This window comes from Mastacembelus armatus, chromosome 2 (genome assembly GCF_900324485.2).
Source record: "Mastacembelus armatus chromosome 2, fMasArm1.2, whole genome shotgun sequence".
Taxonomy (NCBI): Eukaryota; Metazoa; Chordata; class Actinopteri; order Synbranchiformes; family Mastacembelidae; genus Mastacembelus; species Mastacembelus armatus.
The window spans coordinates 10,367,205-10,386,416 of record NC_046634.1 but is presented as its reverse complement, the minus strand read 5'-3'; the positions used below and the strand labels follow the sequence as shown (position 1 = coordinate 10,386,416).

General features: G+C 41.3%; 2 protein-coding genes and 2 long non-coding RNA genes across 11 annotated transcripts; 2 read left to right on the top strand and 2 right to left on the bottom strand.

Moving 5' to 3' along the window:
- Positions 1 to 596: 596 nt before the first annotated feature.
- Positions 597 to 11,025, top strand: LOC113127149 (uncharacterized). Of its 6 annotated transcripts, none has more exons than XM_026301448.2 (14): positions 597 to 650; positions 3,851 to 4,105; positions 4,453 to 4,662; positions 4,810 to 5,547; positions 5,632 to 6,438; positions 6,701 to 6,747; positions 6,857 to 6,959; positions 7,189 to 7,556; positions 7,630 to 7,769; positions 7,857 to 7,960; positions 8,477 to 8,549; positions 8,638 to 8,717; positions 8,795 to 8,908; positions 10,057 to 11,025. In XM_026301448.2, the coding sequence occupies exons 2-14, from the start codon at positions 3,965 to 3,967 to the stop codon at positions 10,090 to 10,092; spliced, it is 2,961 nt and encodes a 986-aa protein (XP_026157233.1). In that variant the 5' UTR covers positions 597 to 650; positions 3,851 to 3,964; the 3' UTR covers positions 10,093 to 11,025. The 6 variants fall into 6 exon arrangements, with proteins under 6 accessions (XP_026157233.1, XP_026157235.1, XP_026157231.1 ...); XM_026301450.2 differs by having other exon boundaries at positions 4,453 to 4,929; positions 5,104 to 5,547; XM_026301446.2 differs by having other exon boundaries at positions 4,453 to 4,956; positions 5,017 to 5,547.
- Positions 7,851 to 10,120, bottom strand: LOC113127153 (uncharacterized). Its single transcript, XR_003295383.1, has 3 exons — positions 10,030 to 10,120; positions 9,108 to 9,188; positions 7,851 to 7,982 (listed from the first exon to the last, which is right to left on the bottom strand). It is a non-coding gene; the product is annotated as an uncharacterized LOC113127153 (long non-coding RNA).
- Positions 10,783 to 14,537, bottom strand: LOC117152712 (uncharacterized). The gene is made up of 3 exons (XR_004463188.1): positions 14,401 to 14,537; positions 11,001 to 11,171; positions 10,783 to 10,826 (listed from the first exon to the last, which is right to left on the bottom strand). It is a non-coding gene; the product is annotated as an uncharacterized LOC117152712 (long non-coding RNA).
- On the top strand, positions 14,247 to 19,065 carry LOC113127150 (solute carrier family 22 member 13). Of its 3 annotated transcripts, none has more exons than XM_026301452.1 (10): positions 14,247 to 14,618; positions 15,554 to 15,651; positions 15,756 to 15,910; positions 16,179 to 16,347; positions 16,434 to 16,536; positions 16,813 to 16,961; positions 17,067 to 17,278; positions 17,604 to 17,712; positions 17,904 to 18,041; positions 18,271 to 19,065. In XM_026301452.1, exons 1-10 carry the CDS (start codon positions 14,418 to 14,420, stop codon positions 18,302 to 18,304), a joined length of 1,368 nt encoding a protein of 455 aa, XP_026157237.1. In that variant the 5' UTR covers positions 14,247 to 14,417; the 3' UTR covers positions 18,305 to 19,065. The 3 variants fall into 3 exon arrangements, with proteins under 3 accessions (XP_026157237.1, XP_026157236.1, XP_026157238.1); XM_026301451.1 differs by having other exon boundaries at positions 17,790 to 18,041; XM_026301453.2 differs by having other exon boundaries at positions 14,446 to 14,618; positions 15,558 to 15,651; positions 17,790 to 18,041.
- The last annotated feature ends 147 nt before the right edge of the window (positions 19,066 to 19,212 follow it).

Genomic DNA, 19,212 nt, shown 5'->3' with positions numbered 1-19,212 from the left:
ATTTATGCGTTAGGGAACAGAAACAAACGTCACTGGAATCCGACGCTTTTATTGTGCATTTAAAATGGCCCGTGGCTTTTCCTGTTTCATCGTGTAACTTCACCTTTGCTTTGCCCTCGGTCCTACACTGTTAAGGCGCCGTCCTCCGCTGATATCTGTCTTTCAAAGGTTCCGACATTTATTTTTTTCCCCTTGTTACAACCCGTTGGGCAGCAGATTGTCTTTTTACCCTCATGGCAAAACCTCAATCACGTCTGAGCAATGAAAGTCACTAATTTCATTATATATGTAAAAATAATGTGCACATGTTTGTAGAAGCGCAAATAAGTTTTTGTTTTATTTTCAATAAAAAGTCACTTCAGTCAGCTTGAATTAGTAAAATCTTAAATAACTTTGGTATTTTTAACACTACAACAACATACCCATAATATTTGTCTATTGACCTGATTAGTTCATAAACTTGAGATTTTATTTTTTCTAAGTTGTATTTGTTTATCTGAGCTCTTGATTCTAAACTCGTCACGATGAGGAAGCACCGTGTTTGAAGAGACGACCAGAGAGAGGAAGAACATGTGACCACATCCTGACAACACACACAAACACACACACAAACACACACATTCAGTCAGTCGGAGTCGATGATGTTTCAGGTGAGAGGTTTTTTTTTTTTTTAAAGATTGATTTCAAACCAAATGCTGATGTAAAATTTCATTTACTGCCGAACTGTCTTTTAGCATCATTGTACAAAACTCTGAATCTAATATGTACGCTTTTAATTATGGATTTTATCAAAGTTTTTATTGTATGAATGATTTCTCCATTAAAGTCGTTTAAAGAGGAAATTTTATAGTTTTATCAGATGTTAACTACTTTTAACTACTCTCAAATACTTTTCTTCTTAAAATGTGAAAATTTGTTTTTATCTGCTCAGTCACTGGTTGTTGGATGATGGAAAATGTAATGTAAATGTAAAATATATATATCTATATATATATATAGATATATATATGTAAATATCTCTCTCTATATATATATATATCAATACACAGATTCAGTTCTAAAGCATAAGGATGTTACTTTAAGAAGACGCAGTTTGAATCGCTACTGGGTGTGAGTTCTTAGAAATGACCTGCTATCACACATTCACACTTAGTCATATAGATACATACAGCTGCTTTGTGGTCTGCACGTTGGCAGTAATAAGAGATTCATTTTAATATGCTAAGTTAATCTCTCACTGCAACCCAGAAAAAGCCATCACAGTAGCAGCAACATGCAGAAAAATGTTTAGAAACAGTAAAACTTAAAAACCTTACGACTGGAAACCGAGGAAAAGGTTTCTAGGTTGCAATTTCCTGTTCGTTAGAGCTAAAATGTTTCCCTCAAATGAGAAAGAAGTTTAGGTAGCTGTAATTCACACTGCTTCACCACGCTACTGGGCCTGGCAGTGATGGCAGTGGACCATTTATAGGCACGACCAAAGTCACAAATGACACAGACACGGTTCAAACAAAGAGCATTCACATTTGGTCCTCCCACAATTTCAAAGCTTAGCACTGATAAAGAAGACCGTGTTTAAATGAAATAAAACTGTGTGTCAATAAGTAACTTACCTATTTAGAAGCTTATAGTACGTCCACAAATACTCCCAAATATACTGATGTGCATTTCTGCCTGCAGATATTAGAAATGACAATAAAGGTCACTGTCAGATACAAAGTCAAAACTATGTTTTAAGACAATTTATTATATCAACATAAAGACCTAATATCTCCATAAATGTCTCAAAATGTCAAACACACAGTGTTTTAAAAACTGGACACATGCTCATCAGTTGGACCTGCAATAATAACCCCGAAAGTCAATGCAGGCGATCTGGGCTACAGGCGTCCACATAGACCCGATAAAGACTAAGTCGTCCATGTAGAGACGATAATGACTCCCAGATGTCAACATAGAGACAATAAAGACTTCAGGCGTCCATGGAAAGCCTATAAGGACTACAGGAGTCCACGCAGGGCCTACAGTGGTGTGAAAAAGTGTTGGCCCCCTTCCTGATTTCTTTCTTTTTTTTTGCATGTTTGTCACTTTAATGTTTCAGATCAAACCAATTTAAATATTAGTCAGAGATAACACAAGTAAACACATCGTGCAGTTTTTAAATCAAGGTTTTTATTATTAAGGGAAAACAAAATCCAAAACTACATGGTCCTGTGTGAAAAGGTGTTTGCCCCCTAAACCTAATAACTGGTTGGGCCATCATTAGCAGCAACAACTGCAATCAAGCGTTTGTGATAACTTGCAATGAGTCTGTTACAGCGCTGTGGAGGAATGCCCGGTTCTGCTTGAGGTTTTTTCTTCCGTTTTTCTTCTCCACTGTCGCCAAGGCTAGGCCACTCCAAAGTCTTCATTTTGTTTTTCTTCAGCCATTCAGAGGTAGCCATTCAGAGGTGGACTTGCTGGTGTGTTTTGGATCATTGTCCTGCTGAAGAACCCAAATTCGCTTCAGCTTGAGGTCACCAACAGATGGCCGGACATTCTCCTTCAGGATTTTTTGGTAGACAGCAGAATTCATGGTTCCATTTATCACAGCAAGTCTTCCAGGTCCTGAAGCAGCAAAACAGCCTCAGACCATCACACTACCACCACCATATTTTACTGTTGATGATGTTCTTTTTCTGAAATGCGGTGTTACTTTTACGCCAGACATAATGGGACACACGCCTTCCAAAAAGTTCAACTTTTGTCTCGTCAGTCCACAGAGTATTTTCCCAAAAGTCTTGGGGATCATCAAGATGTTTTCTGGCAAAACTGAGACGAGCCTTTATATTCTTTTTAGCAGCAGTTTTCATCTTGGAACTCTGCCATGCAGACCATTTTTGCCCAGTGTCTTTCTTATGGTGGAGTCATGAACAGTGACCTTAACTGAGGCAAGTGAGGCCTGCAGTTCTTTGGATGTTGTTGTGGGGTCTTTTGTGACCTCTCGGATGAGTCGTCGCTGCGCTCTTGGGGTAATTTTGGTCGGCCAGCCACTCCTGGGAAGGTTCTCCACTGTTCCATGTTTTCACCATTTGTAGATAATGGCTCTCACTGTGGTTCCCTGCAGTCCCAAAGCTTTAGAAATGGCTTTATAGCCTTTTCCAGACTGATAGATCTCAGTTACTTTCTTTCTCATTTGTTTTTGAATTTCTTTGGGTCTCAGCATGGCGTCCAGCTTTTGAGGATCTTTTGGTCAACTTCACTTTGTCAGGCAGGTCCTATTTAAGTGATTTCTTGATTGGGAACAGGTGTGGCAGTAATCAGGCCTGGGTGTGGCTGGAGGAATTGAACTCAGGTGTGATAAACCACAGTTATGTTTTAACAGGGGGGGCAAACACTTTTTCACACAGGACCATGTAGTTTTGGATTTTGTTTTCCCTTAATAATAAAAACCTTGATTTAAAAACTGCACGATGTGTTTACTTGAGTTATCTTTGACTAATATTTAAATTTGTTTGATGATCTGAAACAAAGTGTGACAAATATGCAAAAAAATAACAAATCAGGAAGGGGGCCAACACTTTTCACACCACTGTATAAGGACTACAGGAGTCCACGCAGAGCCTATAAGGACTACAAGAGCCCTTGCAGAGACAATAATTACTCCATCACTCCTCTGTGCCCACGTAGGGACAATGATGACTCAAGGATTCCACGTAGAGACAACAATGACTTCCCTTTGAGGACTAATAAAATTTATCTCATCTCATGTAGAGACAATGACTGCCAGGTCAAAATAAAGACAGCAGTGACTTCCATAACTGTCAAAGACCAGTGACTGCTACTAATCAAACTTCCTCCTCCTTTGCAGATCATCAGATCACACATTAAGAAGCCGTCCAGATAACAAACAACTTGCGGCACAGAACCATGCACATAAACACACACACACTCAGTATTAACAGCTGTGTGTTTGCATGACAACATGTCTGACTTGTGGTCATTTTCCTCATCCTCTCCTCCCATCATCCATCACTCCTCTGTGCCCGAATCGCCAGCTTTTATCTCTTCGCTGCCTCCCCTCTCCTCCCCCTCGTCGTTCAGCCACGGAAACCACCCACACAAGGTTCTTGTTCACGTGCTGTTATGAGACTTGTGTTAATGATCTCTACATTTATATAGTTGCACTTCTGTATTTGCTTATTAATATACTTGTTTATGCACAAAAACATGTGTACTTAACACACACACATTTGTTTGTGCAAACAATTGTTATACTTTTATTCACTTTCAGACTAGTTTGCTTCTTATGCAGTTACTTAATGTGCTGACTCACCGACAACCTTATCTAATCAGAACTTCCTGTACTTGTTTTGTTTTAATGTAGTGGATTTTTTATTGCACTTATTTGCTTTTTACAAACATTGTTTTTTTTTGGTTTACTCTTAAAATTATTCACTTCCTCCTCCCCAGGTAACTTCCCCTCACCTTCCTGAGGCCCAAGTAGCTTCGCCTCACCTCCCTTCTCCTCAGCTTACGTCGCCGCACCACCTGCATTCCCAGATAACCTTCAATCATTTCACTGAGCCCCCAGTAACCTCCCCTCACCTCCCTGAGCCCCAGATAACGTTGTCTCACCTCCCTTCTCCTCAGCTTACATCCCCACATCACCTGCATTCCCAGGTAACCTTCAATCATTTCCCTGAGCCCCAGGTAACTTCCCCTCACTTACCTCATCCAGAGGGAACCTCCCCTTATGTTGCACATCAGACCCATCACCTCCTACATCAGCCACAAATAACCTCGCCTCACTATGTACTACAATCCCAGGTGACGTCCCCTCACCACCCTCCCCATGCCCAGGTGACATCTCCTCATGCCCATCAACAGGTGACATCCCCTCATCCTCATTCTCAGGTGATGTCTCCTCACCACCTTCCACATCCCCAGGTGACATCTCCTCATGCCCATCAACAGGTGACATCCCCTCATCCTCATTCTCAGGTGATGTCTCCTCACCACCTTCCACATCCCCAGGTGACATCCCCTCATCCTCATTCTCAGGTGATGTCTCCTCACCACCTTCCACATCCCCAGGTGACATCTCCTCATGCCCATCCCCAGGTGACATCCCCTCATCCTCATTCTCAGGTGATGTCTCCTCACCACCTTCCACATCCCCAGGTGACATCCCCTCATCCTCATTCTCAGGTGATGTCTCCTCACGACCTTCCACATCCCCAGGTGACATCTCCTCATGCCCATCCCCAGGTGACATCCCCTCACATCCTTCCTCATCATATCAACTCCCCTTACCTTTCTCATCCTCATGTATCCAGCCCTCATCTTGTGCCCCAGACAGAGTTAACCTCCCCTCAGGTCACACAAGCCCATATTAGCCTATCCCACTTTCTACCCCAGGTCCAGGTGACCTCCCCTCACCTTGTCTCCCTACCCCAGAATCACCTGTCCAACCAGAATCACAACCCTGGTTTAGATGATTCAGATTGGTGCAGGTCTGAACTATCGACTGAAATTTCGTGCCTTCTCAACTCCTGCTCCTTCCAGGTAAAAAGGTCATCTACTCTTTCCAATTTTTCTGACTGACTATGATCACAGCACTATAATTCGTTTGTCTCTGATCTGAACCAGATCCAGACCACAGCCCCACTGGAGCTCCATCTCCAGAACCAGAACCAGTTTAGGACTGGGGTGACTCACCACAGAGACGAGCTGGAGAACACACAAGCACTGTCCTACAACAATCACACACTCATTACCAGTGGCATGTATGTGCAGGGAGACACATCTGCTCCAGGTCAGGAAGACTGGGAACCTCTGGATCCAACTCTGTCCCAGTTGCAGTGCTCTCCACTGGACTCCATGTCTGGCGACGTGACCCTGGGAAGATGGAGCTCTGTGGAATGCAGCTCATCATCTCATGAAGACTTCTCTAGCACACAGTTTTTCCCTGACAGTTACCACAACAATAATGCCCCACAGTCTTTTTGTAGCCCCACTACCACAAGTCCTCATTACCCAAAAACCCCAACCATCTCCAGCCCCAGTCCTCAGGTACAGCCCAAGAAAGAGAGGTTGGGGTTTCCCACGCAAACACTCACACAAAAAATAAATAAAGGCCGCAACTCGTGTCTCCATGAACCCAGCAGCTACAATCTGACCTCTGATCCCAGTCAGCAGCACCCACATAAGACAAGCCGAAACATTCTCCCAAGCCAAGCTGAACCGGGCCTCCTCAACGCCAGCAGCAACTCCAAGAACTGCTTCTCTCCACACGAAGGAGGCCAGGACGTCAGCAGTGCAGCCCAGTCTCCAGACGTCCCTGCTGGGCTGAAGTGGAGGGAGGAGTGTGGAGGAGGAGGAAGAAGGAGGGGAGGTGGAAGAGAAAGAAGAGGAGGAAAAGGAAGAGGAGGGGATGCTCAACCAGACTGGACCTGGGTACGTTTGATAGTTTTAGTTTAGTTAGTTTAGTTTTAGCAGCTGTAATCATGTCATAAAACTATCTACACAATTTATTATATAAATATGGAATTAGCAAGTAAAGGCGTGAATGTGTAAGTAAAATAAATGGATAATTAAATACATTGGTAAAGGCATCAGTAAATAAGTAAATGTATAAATATACCCATAAAACATATTATTCAGTGAGATCAGCCTAATTTGCCTTTTTGATTTTTCAAATTAAAACTTCTGTTTCCAGGTAAAACAGCCACAAGATGACAACAGTGCTGAGATTCTAAGCTGCAGGTAAGGAGGATGATGTACAGTATTATTTCACAATTAGAAATACTGTTGTGTTTTATAAAGCAGTTTCAGAATTACATTTATGTAAAGTAATCTACTGTGTGTGTTGCAGGTTGCTGTGTATGGTGTGTAAGCGTGACTTCAGGAGTTTGCCAGCATTAAATGGTCACATGCGTTCCCACAGTGGTTTCAGAACTTCAACAGGCCTGAAAAAGGTGTTTTTGTCACATTACACTAATTTCCTGAGATGTAACTTGACCTACATTAGAATCGCCACATGCCTAAACCAATGTTTTTCCTGACCTCAATCAACAACTCAAAAATCTAAACTCTTATCAGTTACCTTGAGAAAGCCTCCTTTGTTTGTCCATAAGTGGGAGAGGAGTCACACTTTTAATGTCATTCAGGATTTAACGCCTTTCTTGATCCCCTTTTTTACCCAAGGGCGAGGATCCCTCTGTCTCCATGGTGATGCCCGTCTCCGTGCCTGTCCAATCCAGAGGTGTGTCAAAGGCATGCAGGAGTGGACAGAGGGTGAGTGGTCGCGTCCCTCCAGCCACCAGAGACGCTGTGCTCTACCGCAGCCTGATGCACCTGGGAGAGGAGCAAGAGGTCTTCAAAGGCAACGGGGTAGTTGATAAGGACGGTGGGAGTGGAGATGGAGCGAATGGCCACTACACCCCTCCGCCCATGCTGTGCCCCCTCAGGGTGGGGCCCGGGCTGTACTGCTCCCTCACTACCACAAGGCAGCAGCAAGTACAGACTGTGCAGCTTCACAACATGGAGACACTAACGAAAGGAATCAATAAGCCGTACGTAAAAATCAAACTACTGCAACAGTATCGTTCACCCGATCGGCTGTTCACGCTGAACTGTCAATCACAGGCAAATCAATGAAGGCCAGGGCTTCCAGGCTGAAATCCCACCCCTACTGGACCATAAACACGCCCAGTCCGACTCCCACAATGCACTGCTGCTGTGGACACCGCTGGAAGAGCTGGAGCATCCTGCCAATCAAAAGAGAGGTAGAAACGCTTACCCAGCCGTTCTCCTAATCAATATAAATATGATTATTACTAAATGTTTATTCGATTGACACATTGTTTGTCCAGTCGAAGCTCTGATGACGATGGCACATTCCAGCGTAATGCCAGGGGGCGTGGCCAGCCCAGAGTACACCCTCAACGTCCTATCACAGAGCAGAGGAGACTTCCTGGTAAATCCTGATTGGCTGTGAGCTGTGAACAGATTTCTGATGATTTAGGAAAATATGTCAACAACTCCCAGATGTTAATTATTTATTTTATTTACTGTCTTTGAAAGGCACCATGAGCAGCACTAAACATAAATCTCACCATCTGATGATTTAAAACCTGAGGTGTAGCTGTCAAACAGAAAACAGTGTGTGGTAAATGGCTGGAGGTCAGTCCTTTTTTTTAGGCTAGCTTAGCATAAAGACTGTCCAAACCAGCCAGCCTGCATTTCCAGCTATACCACAGGCTGTCACATACATTCAGTGGATTTAGATTTTCTTTTAAATCTGACACTACACTCTGACAAACGTTCAGGAAGCTGCACCGACTGTTCAATTCAAAATATTTCCAGCTCAGATCACATTGTGTTATTTTAGATTTTTAAGCAAACCGGATACAAAATTTTTGTTTTTATTGGATTTACCTTTTCAGTTCCTACATGGCTGCAGTGAAACTAAATTTTAGTTTTTGTCTTCTAGCTGGCAGTGGAAAAGCTGCTATCAACTCCAGAAGTCGCCAACCACACAGGTCAACATAACCCCCCTCATCTGAGTATATGTTCTATTTTTTACTGCTGGCAAAAATATGCTTCCAATGCAACCGAGTTATAAATTTACGGTATGTTAAACATACATTACAGGTTGGAGTGCAGCTGAAAGGAGACTGCTGGTTAAATCCCTGCAGCACCATCAGAAAGACTTCAGCAGCATCCAGAGAGCCGTGAGTTTGACTTTGTGATCAAAGAGCAGCTTAGACTTTGTGCGAGTTCTGATTTGTTATTGTGCATGTGTGTCCAGGTCCAGACAAAGTCCCTCGCTCAGTGTGTGGAGTTTTATTATCTGTGGAAGAGGAAGCTGAATCTGACAGTGAATGTCCAGGCCGGGCTGACCATCACTCTGCCAAACACAAGCGTAAGAAGTTCAACCACTGATGTGGCAAAACATGTGAAATTAGTCCAGAAGGAAGGTCGTTCTGCCTAAATCAGAAGGTTTATTGTCTGTATGATGGACATTTTAGGGCACATCACACGCAGCTTTCACCAGACGCAGCTACACGTTGAGGCAAATGCTTATGATAATATCCCACCAGGCTTATATAAAAAAAACTCACCTGACTTTTAAACTTGCAGACATGGGTTGAGTTCCAGTAGTGCGAGGTGTGTTTCAGGTCAGTAAATTCAGACTGTGAGCACTGAAATGAAACCAAAGGCTCAATGAATAAAAACCACAGAAACCAAATTCCTGCCATCACTCCGCACACACTCTGAAACACAAACACACACACACACACACACACTTCCTGTCAAAGCGTCACGTTTCTGAACAAACTGTGACTTGACATTTCAAACAGCCGACACAGATCTGAGTGTGGTCAGACCTCAGTGAGTCAACTCTAATTTTCCACCAGTGACACTCGGACTAATATGGTTGACTTCGTAGTTTTTTTTTTATCAGCTTTATTTCATGTCATTTAGATTTCGATCAGTTTGATCCACTTCAGTTTCCTGTTAGTCAACTTTCAGTTCAGTTTTCAGCAAGTTTCTTCATTTTGTTCCACTTTAATTAGTAAGTTAAATTTTGCATTTAGACTGACATTTGCAGCATTTGTTAATATTTTAAATAACCTGCTATAAAAAGCACAGACGTCCTGTGTAACTCGAGACAAGAGCAGCAAAGGTCCAAGTCAGGGCTAACAAGGTCAAAGTCTAAGTCCAAAGGCTAAGGTTAAAAATCCAGATTCAAGCCTCAACTGAAAACCAAAAACTCCAAAAATCAAATCCCAAGTCAAAATTTATCAAGATCCATATAAAATCTCACACCAGAAACCAGTCAATATTAACACATCTCAAGTCAGAACCAACAAGTTCTCAGGCAAATCATCAGCCAAGACCCACAGGTCCCAAGTCAAGACTCTGTGTGCTGTGTGTGAGTAATACCAGTGGTTTTGGTACAACACGTGGTGTCCAGTATGTTGATACGTATTGAGAGGGGCTGTCATTGTCTCCTTTAAAACTACCTTCCTCTTTTCTTACCTGTTTTCACTCTGTATGTCTCCTCAGGGTCAGCGATCAACAAGATCCAATAATGCACCTTGAACCACCAGACTGGACCCACACACTACCTGCTGACCTCGACACACACACACACATACACACACACATACAAATTGTTAAGAAGGCTTGAATTTCCCTTCAAGGATCAATAAAGTTCATCTTATGTTATATATTTATTTCCAGTTTGCTTTCTGACACCACAGGTGTTGTATTGATAAAACAACATATTTCTATGAGCTATATATTAAAGGAAACTCTACCTACTTTACTCAGTGTAGTTTTACACTGAATTTACAGTTATATTTACCTAATGCTGCCATTTAGTTGCTTTATACAGTAATTCTGCTGCTTCTGCAAACCCCTGCAGACACAGGAATGAAGAGTCCTGTTATTTTTTCTGCAGCTTGTCCATTTTTCGTCCCATTACATGGTTTTTGTGGAGTTTTTCTCTCCCAAGGCAGGATATAAATATAAAAACTGCAGAATATTTTCAATACTGTGAAGTTCTTTGATACAAATTTGTATTTGTATGCATTTAATATTCTGATATTTGCCTTGACATGTATTTATTCTTATACAGTCTGATTCTTGCAGTTTCTTGCTCAGGCTTTACAGCTCCACAGGGCAAACGTGGGCTACAGGAAAGTCACATTTGTAGGACACAAACACTGTATAGACAAACTATAATCTCACCTACATATTTCCTGTGATGGTTTCGTTTAACATTTAGCAGCTTGTGCAGATGAGTGTCTCTGTGTAGCTGGTGTGGCAGGTCGCTGTGGACAGGAGTTAAAACAGCTGCTCTTCATCTCTGCAAGCTGAAGTTCTCAACCAAAATCAGCTTTTACATATTTAAAATCACAACTTACAGATGCCGTTTGTATCATAAGGCATCTGTGTCTATGTAAATGAGATTAAAAGAGGAAGAAAGTGAACGAAAACATTCTCACGTCTGGTCAGTAGAAAAACTCGAAGTGATTGTTGTTTTCTGCCTGGCTCAGAGAGCAGTTTTGGATTTTTTCAGTTTTTCGCTGCAGGTGTGTTATGATATTTCCAACTTAATCCTCCTGGATTTTCTCTTCTCCCTCTGGGTCTCAAAGCTCCACTTCCATTATTACTGTCTGGATTTGAGAAAAAGAAAAGCAACCATGAGACGCCTCAGGCTCCCTGTCCGACTGCAGGTCTTTAATATTTGATCCCTTTTAACCATTTATGTCAACTTCAGAGTGGTTTCTTAATGCTTCAGTTTTTTTTTACGACATACACTACATGGCCAGTAAGCTCTGTGTTCGAACACTGTGTTCAAACATTCAAATATCAGTGTATGTTGCAGCAGTATTTCTAGGAGGATAAGAGCAGTCAGGAAAAACAGACTAGTCTAGACTGAGGTGTCCACATGTGAAGTTTAAAATGCGTGACAGAAAGTTATCTTCTTTTCAAATGCATGACAGTAAAGTTGCTCTCATCTACATCAGCATGTTAGCATTGTGACTCATCAGCATTTAGCTCAAAGCACTGTTGAGCTAAGGTATAGTTTCACATGCACTTATATATTAAATAAGATAAAATTTGGCCAGCCTTTATGATAAGCTAATTCTAAAGCTGATTTCTGCTCGCTCCCACTCATTCACTCTGATTTTATGAGTCAAACCTTGACAATAAAATTCACTGGACTCTACATTCTTTCAGTTGGTTTTGGGTTTGGAAAAACAGCTTCAAGCAGTCCAACTTTTTCTACATGACACGTTTTTCTAGTTAACGTTGACTCAGTGTTTACTCTGTAAACAAACAGAACCAAAAGCACCCACTTCTGCTGTTCAGGTGAGTCAAAAAGTGCACTCGGCTTAACGAAAACAAACGTTCACATTCTTCTTCTAATCCTGCTCCGAGTTTCCTGAGTCTGCAGGCTACTAATAAAGTTTGACTCCTCCTCACTCCAAAGGTCCTCCTGCATGAAAACAAGGTGGTCAGAGGAGAACGAGGGGAGAGCCTCACACGAGGAGGAACAAGGCATGGGAGCACAGGAACAGAAGGACGAGGCAGCTTCTTCAGTGCAAAAGAAGCAGCAGAAAACAAGCAAGGAAGTTTACTTCTCTGTCCTACCAAACATATACGAGCCTCTGATCGAAGAGGAGGAGGAAGAAAGAGAGGAGACGGCAGAGGAGAAGAGGAAGAGGAAGGAGGAGAAGAAGGCAAAGAAAAAGCATAAGTACAAAAAGTACAGGAAGGTAAGAACAGGAGCAAATAAATTCCTCTACCGTCACACAGAACTGTCTAGACTTACTGCACCTCATCACTGACAGTGTTAATATGACAATTACATCCATGTATATTAGTCCCATATAATCTGACTCATAATTAAAACTACATTTAAACTATGAACGACTAGTTCATATTGGTGTGCCAATTTAATCACATAAAAAATACAAAAAACATTGACTCGATGAAAAGACATTGATTGAACATTGACTCAGCAGTGTGAGTTTGACCTTTGACCCAAAACACACATTGTTTATCAGTGTGACAGCAAACAGGAAATTTCATTGCTGAAAATGTATTTTCAACAGGCTGGTTCTGTACAGTTATTTCATTTTTTGTACAAGTTTACACTGAATATGAATTTATCACAGCTGACTACAGCTGGGTCCCAGACCCACAGTCCCTAATAACTGTTCAACATTCACCTAAAAATAAACTGTAATCAAACTGCATCTTTTCTGTTACACTGCCACATCACAGGTAAAGCAACAGCCCACTCAGAAAACAACAGCTCTAATCAATACTATGGGCTCAGATTTAATGCTTGTTTTGCATATGTGGGCACATTTAAGTTCCGCTGCAGCTCATAGTGTGACTTTTAGTCTTATTTGTGTTTGCAATTTCTCTGTTTGTTCCCCCCACGTGGGTCAGACATGAGCAGGAAGAATCTATTTATCCCAACAAGAGAGAAACAATGGGATCAAGTGTTTCCATGGCCAATATTTTCCTATTGATCGGATTATTAAAGGTTTGCACCCCCCCGTTGGAAATTCTTTCTGATCGGGCCGGTCTGGGCCAGCCTGTTCGCACTGAGGTGGTCACATGATGCAGTTTGAATCCCATTATTAGTGGAGTATCAGGCTCCATGTAAACTGAACCTGTGATTTCTGTCTCTTTGGCAGAACGTTGGGAAGGCGCTGCGCTTCAGCTGGCACTGTCTGATGACTGGGTTACAGAGCATGACGTCTGCTTACTCCATGCCGCTCGCTGTGGCCACAGTGACGACGGGAGTTAACCAAGCAGCTGGGCATGATGGGACATGGACATTTCAAAAGGGGACATATTAAATTTGGACCCCTCTTTGGCCCCTGGGCCTGAGTTGGTAAAATGTAGAGTTTTGTTTTAAGTAAGAAATAACTAAATTATTTTATATCTATGATTCAAGTGGTCATTCACTGATACATTTGTTAATATAAACCTGACAGATTGTGCTTAATTTGTTTTTTTATGAATGGCATAACCTTCAGGATAAAGGCATAATGTAATAATATAATATCTACTAGTACTTTAAAAATGACTATTTTTACTATTATAGTATAATAGCATATAGCTGTAATAGTAATTATAACAGAGTAAAATATATCATGTATTAAATTCACAGTCAGTAATATTTACTCTATGATTTCTGTTATTTTGTGTCTGAAATCTGTAAAATGTATTTTATGTTAATACAAAATGCCACATGTAGTATATATGTACTTTACTGCCTTAGAAAATACTGTAAACTTTCTGCTGCTTGTGAAAACTGCAGTAATGACATTTACTGCATTTTAAAAAATAAATTCACTTTTAAAGTGTAAACTGATCAGTGTGATTTAAATGGTGCTGTTTGTTGCTGCAGGTATAACTAATGCAGAAACTGTAACAGTTCACTGTGTTTTTTTTAAGTGCTAATAAACGCTGCTTCTGTTAACGCAGCTGCCATGTTGGTACAGGGATAGTGCAAAATGGCAGCAGGTGAGACGTATCAACGCCTTTCCTTCCCTGCCTGCTTTATTAAAAACTTTATTGATAAAGGTGTGATATACACAATGACCACAGGGAGTCACAACATCACTGTGCTGGAAATCATCCAGTCCTTCCTGCCCTTATAAGATAAAGGAGGCGGAGAGAAAAGTTCACTTTAAATTTGAACCGTCTGCCTGGCAAATGCTCAGCCGCCCTGCTGACAGCAGCAGCTGTTCGACCAGAGACCAGAACGGACAGAGTTCACAGCAACAACATGGGGAGCTCCTGAAAAACTCGTATTTTTACAATCCAAACATTTTTCTGTCAAACCCAGAGGACGTTGTGAGAAATTGTGTACAGAACCTGAGAGAGAGAGAGAGATGTCTCCGCTGCAGCTGTCCGTTTACTGGCGTCTTTCTCTCATCTTCATCTTCACCTCCTTCCTCTTCTTCCTCGACATTTTCACGGCCGCCATCGTCACAGCCACCTGTCGCCATGGCAATACTTCACATGGAACGTTGGTACCGAACTCCGGGACAAACCAATCATGGCCAGAGAGGACAAAGAGAGGGAACCAAGATGTGAGCTGTAACAGCTTCAGTGATTTGCTCCAGTAATATTTCTGCAGTATCTGAGATATTTTAGCCATATATAAATCATAAACACAGTTTATCTTTTTGGACTTCTACAGCAAATTTACACAGTGAAATACATATTTAATCTAATTAGTGAATTCATTTTGTGAAAACATATGACACAGCAGGTTAACTGTTGTGTTGTGAAGCTCTTAATGCTGTCAGCAGTGACAGCAAAAGATTTTTGTGAAATCCTTGTTAGCAAACTTACCCCGAGTCTGTTGAGAAGATACTGTCTTCATGTCTGCATCTACTTTCAGGGAAGAGAAGGGACAAGGAAGTGTTAGTCCATCTTGGCACAGAGCCTGGAGGGCTGTAGTTTATCAGGCTCCACTGATAAACTGTTAGTTTTCAAGCGTAACGCCAGTAACAGTCAGCTTCTCTAACAGAACTCCTTTTCCTCTCTGTTTAATAAGAAACTCTTTGTGAACACTGACCTGTTGGTTGTACATTAAGACATGTTTCACTGAAGCGGCAATGTATTTTTCAATATTTCAGAGAATCTATAATAATTAATTGACTGAGAAAATAACTGGCTAGCTTAAACACTGAAACCACAGGTGACTCGATGCTGGATGCAAACTTCTGGTCAAAACTATGGATCACCTCCACTGTTACAGTTGTTACTGCCATGTGATCATAATCTCCAGAACTTTATTAGTTTATGGTTAAATTGCAGGCACACAGCCATTTGACAGTAAACTACACACCTTTAAATAACAACCAGAAATTTGAGGTGAAGATGCACATGAATTTATTTTCCCACCTTTGAAGCAAGAGTCCAAACTTGCTGAGAGCTTGGAGTCGTGCAAAATGCAGATTTTTTTTTGCCCAAATTTCTTGGCCTAACAGTTTGTTTTTGTGATACTTGTGTTTGTCAGTCAGTGTGTAGTTGGACAGACTGGTTGTCCTATGGTCAGACTCTGTTCATGGTTGGTCTGCTGCTGGGCTCTTTATTTGGAGGAGCAATATGTGACCGGTAAGGTAAATAATATTCTGCATACTGTACACTGGGAAATATAATGTTCATGGATGTAAAATTTGTCACACAAAATGTTTACTTACATCGGTATGGCTGTGCAGTTTTGGGAAGCGTCCGGTGTTGCTGCTGGGTGTGTGCATGCACACCATGTGTGGCCTTGTACCTGCTGTCCTTCCTCAGCCACTCCTCTTCCTCGCTGTTCGCTGCCTAACGGGCATCTGCTGCTGCTTCATCAACATCTGCTCTTTCAGCCTGGGTAAGAACAGCACATATATTCTACAGAAGCTCAAACAGCACATCAGCATACTGCTGCTGAGTTTCACTAAATCAGAGCCGTGATATCTCTCAGAAACAGTAAATATCTGAGAAATGTCAACAGTATGTTTGAAATATATAGAAATAGTATTTCACTATGTGGTTTGTCCACTAGAGCTTTTTTTACACAGTAAAATGTTGCACTTAGGTCCCATATATATATATATTATGTATAATAATAAAACCAGAGATATGTTTCTGTGTTGCAGCAGTGGAATGGACTCGTCCTGCCGCTCGCCTCTGGTCATCGGCCTTGCTGCCGTTCTGCTTTAGTCTAGGGATGATGGGTGGAGCTCCCCTGGCCTGGCTCAGCCCAACCTGGAGGCAACTGCACCTGTCATTGTCTCTACCACAACTCATCTGTCTGCCACTATTCTTGTAGGTGAACACATCTGCCTGTCTACCTTTATGTCTTAAACTGTTCGCACTAGATGACACAATTTTTTTTTTGTTCTCCTTTCCAGTTCAATCCCAGAATCACCTCAATGGTTGCTATTAAAGCAGAGGACAGATGTTCTGGACGTTTATCGCAGCAACAGCCCTGCAGATGAACAGTGTCTGGATGTGGTAAATGTGCTTCATATTCGTTACTCTCATCAAAAAAATATATATTTATTTTATTGTAAATTCTTTTGTGCTCTTATTATTTTATTGCCTTGTGCCTTACTTGCTGCTGTGACGATGTAACTTTCCCCACTGTGGGACAAAGGTAAAAGATAAAAGCTTCTTCTTATCTTATCATAAACCTATTTGATTCATTGGAAACATATTAAACCTAAAACCAGACCAGTCATTCCATTATCACTGACAATCCTGAGTCCTGATGTGTATCTGTGTGTGCAGTTGCTGGAATCGGCATGGTCTGACCTGCAGAAAACCACTGCAGGACACACACAGGAGGAGCCACCTGCAGGACACACCCCCAATGGCATCATCCACCAACTGAGACACCCAACCATTCTTCTGCGACTGACTATCATGAGCTACCTGAGGTATTACATAGTCTGTAGGTTAATAAATCTGTGTTTTAACAGCTTCACAGTGCCTTTTAGCGCTCAGTGTAGCTACGACACCTAATTTATCCTGTGATTCTGCAGTGTTGCGACAGCACTGACTTACTACGGCATCTGTATGAACATTGGTTCATTCGGCGTTGGCGTGTACTCCGCCCAGTTCTTCTCTGGCATCACAGAGACTCCCTGCCTGCTCGTGCCCTTGGTCCGCCTGGGCCGGCGTCCAATGAGCATGCTTTCTCTGTTCCTGAGTGGAGCAGCCTGCTTCCTTTCATTTCTGCTGTCCAGATACAACTGTGAGGAGAAACCCCCAAATTCAGTAACTGTAGTAGTTTAGATTAAATGCTTTGACTAACCATAAGAAAATTATTATTACTGTAGTAAAATAAAATATTAATAGCTGTAGTTTTTAAACATGACAAACTTTAGCAAAGCTGAAAACATAAGATTAGATAAACATTTACCATTAACCAAGTTTTTAAACAGAAGTAACCTTTAGCGTGCTAAACCATTCACTATTAGACAACATTTTGAAACATAATTAAACCTTTAGCATGCTCGAAATATGTACCAATAACTTATATTTAAGGTGTAGGCAGGTAATATTTATTGTGTGTGCAGGTGAACCAGTATTAGTGATGAGTCTGGCTCTGCTGGGAAAACTCTGTATTGGAGCTGCCATCTTTATCTCCATACTGTACAGCATCGAGCTGTTCCCGACTGTGGTCAGGTACGTACACACACACATACACACACACACAATATGTACCAGGTTGGATATAATGTTAACCACACATTATAATCTAGACAGCGGTGTTTGTCTCTGGTCAACCTGTGTTACCGGATCGGCTCCCTGGTCAACACATTTGTTTCTCCCAACCCCAATGGAGCAATCTCATTGGCTGCTATGGTCATCTACAGCAGTGGACCAATCATAGGCTGCGGATTGTGCGTGCTGCTGCCAGAGACCAGCGGCGTTACACTCCCTGATTCAATAGAGGACTGCGACAGGCAGCCACGGCCCCGCCCACTCAGCATTGTGGACCTGTGGAGGACACGGTGAGCAAAACACACATTTAATTCATTTAAATCATCATCTGTTTTGTTTTCTCTTTTCTGAAAGTAAAGTGTCTTTACATCCATGTGGGCTTCAATAAAACTGTATTAATCATGAATTAAGATCGTTACAAATGTTTTGTTCATAATTGAAATGTGTTGAATGTGTTGACATTACATTTGTAGTGTGGGTTCAAGTCTTGACTGAGGGAAATCTCTACTTGTACTGCAGGAACAAGTTTCCAGACAGAGAGGACACCTCTTAATTACATTTAACCCCCTGGTCCACCTGTTGGTGTGAAGCTAGTCGACACTCACTGCTGGTGTAAAAGTTAAAAGGAATCATCGTGAAACTGAAGGACACCTTGAAACTGAAGGACTGTTGCCAGTGAAGAAGGCAGAGTTAAGACATCTGTCAAAGTTTTGAAAAACTGTGGGAGTTTTCAGGCTTCACTACATGTTGGCACTTAAATCCAAGCGATCTTAAGTTACTTACCATTGCTGTGAAATGAGCTGAAATTAAGACAAAAACTAAAGACAGCATAAACAACAAAAAAGGACTGCAACTCTTTATCTCAATATACAGAAATTTTAAACTGCAGGGAAATAAAGAAATAAATATTTTAAAAGCTTTTTTTCCAAGCAGGTTATGTAAAATTAAAAAAAAGAAACTACAGCTGAGTGATAAAAATACATAAACATTAAATACATTAAAGTCAAAAAAGTATTTTGGTTACAGGCAAGTTCATTTCTACAGTTGCAGCTCCCTCTGCAGAACAAATTACAAACTGCAGCCTTTAAACTACACATACAGGGAATGGTAACAGCATATAGAGTCTATAAGTCAAACAACATTTGAATTAAAGTAGATAATATAGTTTTATAGTATAATATAATATAGTATTACTTAAACAGTTATGGTTTATCCTTTTATCCTTAGTTATATGTATGTTACTTAACTTACTTACACTGTCTTCCAACACATTCTTCTGTAAAATGTAAATAAACATTTTAAAATCAGGTAAAACATCTTTCCATAAAATATGCTTGTTACATATGTATTTCTGTTTTTAAAGATTTATGACGTTCTGTGACTTTTACTAAGAAAATGCTACAAACACTAAAAGGCTCATACATTCACATTAGATTTAATTTACAGCGGATTAGTTATAAC

Bases quoted from the DNA above. Each gene is read 5' to 3' on its own strand.
- LOC113127149 (XM_026301444.2), top strand. From the start codon at position 3,965: ATGTCTGACTTGTGGTCATTTTCCTCATCCTCTCCTCCCATCATCCAT. The intron at 4,106-4,452 runs GTTCTTGTTCAC...CCTCCTCCCCAG, and splicing joins ACGGAAACCACCCACACAAG to GTAACTTCCCCTCACCTTCC. The intron at 8,909-10,056 runs GTAAGAAGTTCA...ATGTCTCCTCAG, and splicing joins TCACTCTGCCAAACACAAGC to GGTCAGCGATCAACAAGATC.
- LOC113127150 (XM_026301451.1), top strand. From the start codon at position 14,418: ATGTCTCCGCTGCAGCTGTCCGTTTACTGGCGTCTTTCTCTCATCTTC. The intron at 17,713-17,789 runs GTACGTACACAC...ATTATAATCTAG, and splicing joins CTGTTCCCGACTGTGGTCAG to ACAGCGGTGTTTGTCTCTGG. The intron at 18,042-18,270 runs GTGAGCAAAACA...CTTGTACTGCAG, and splicing joins GTGGACCTGTGGAGGACACG to GAACAAGTTTCCAGACAGAG.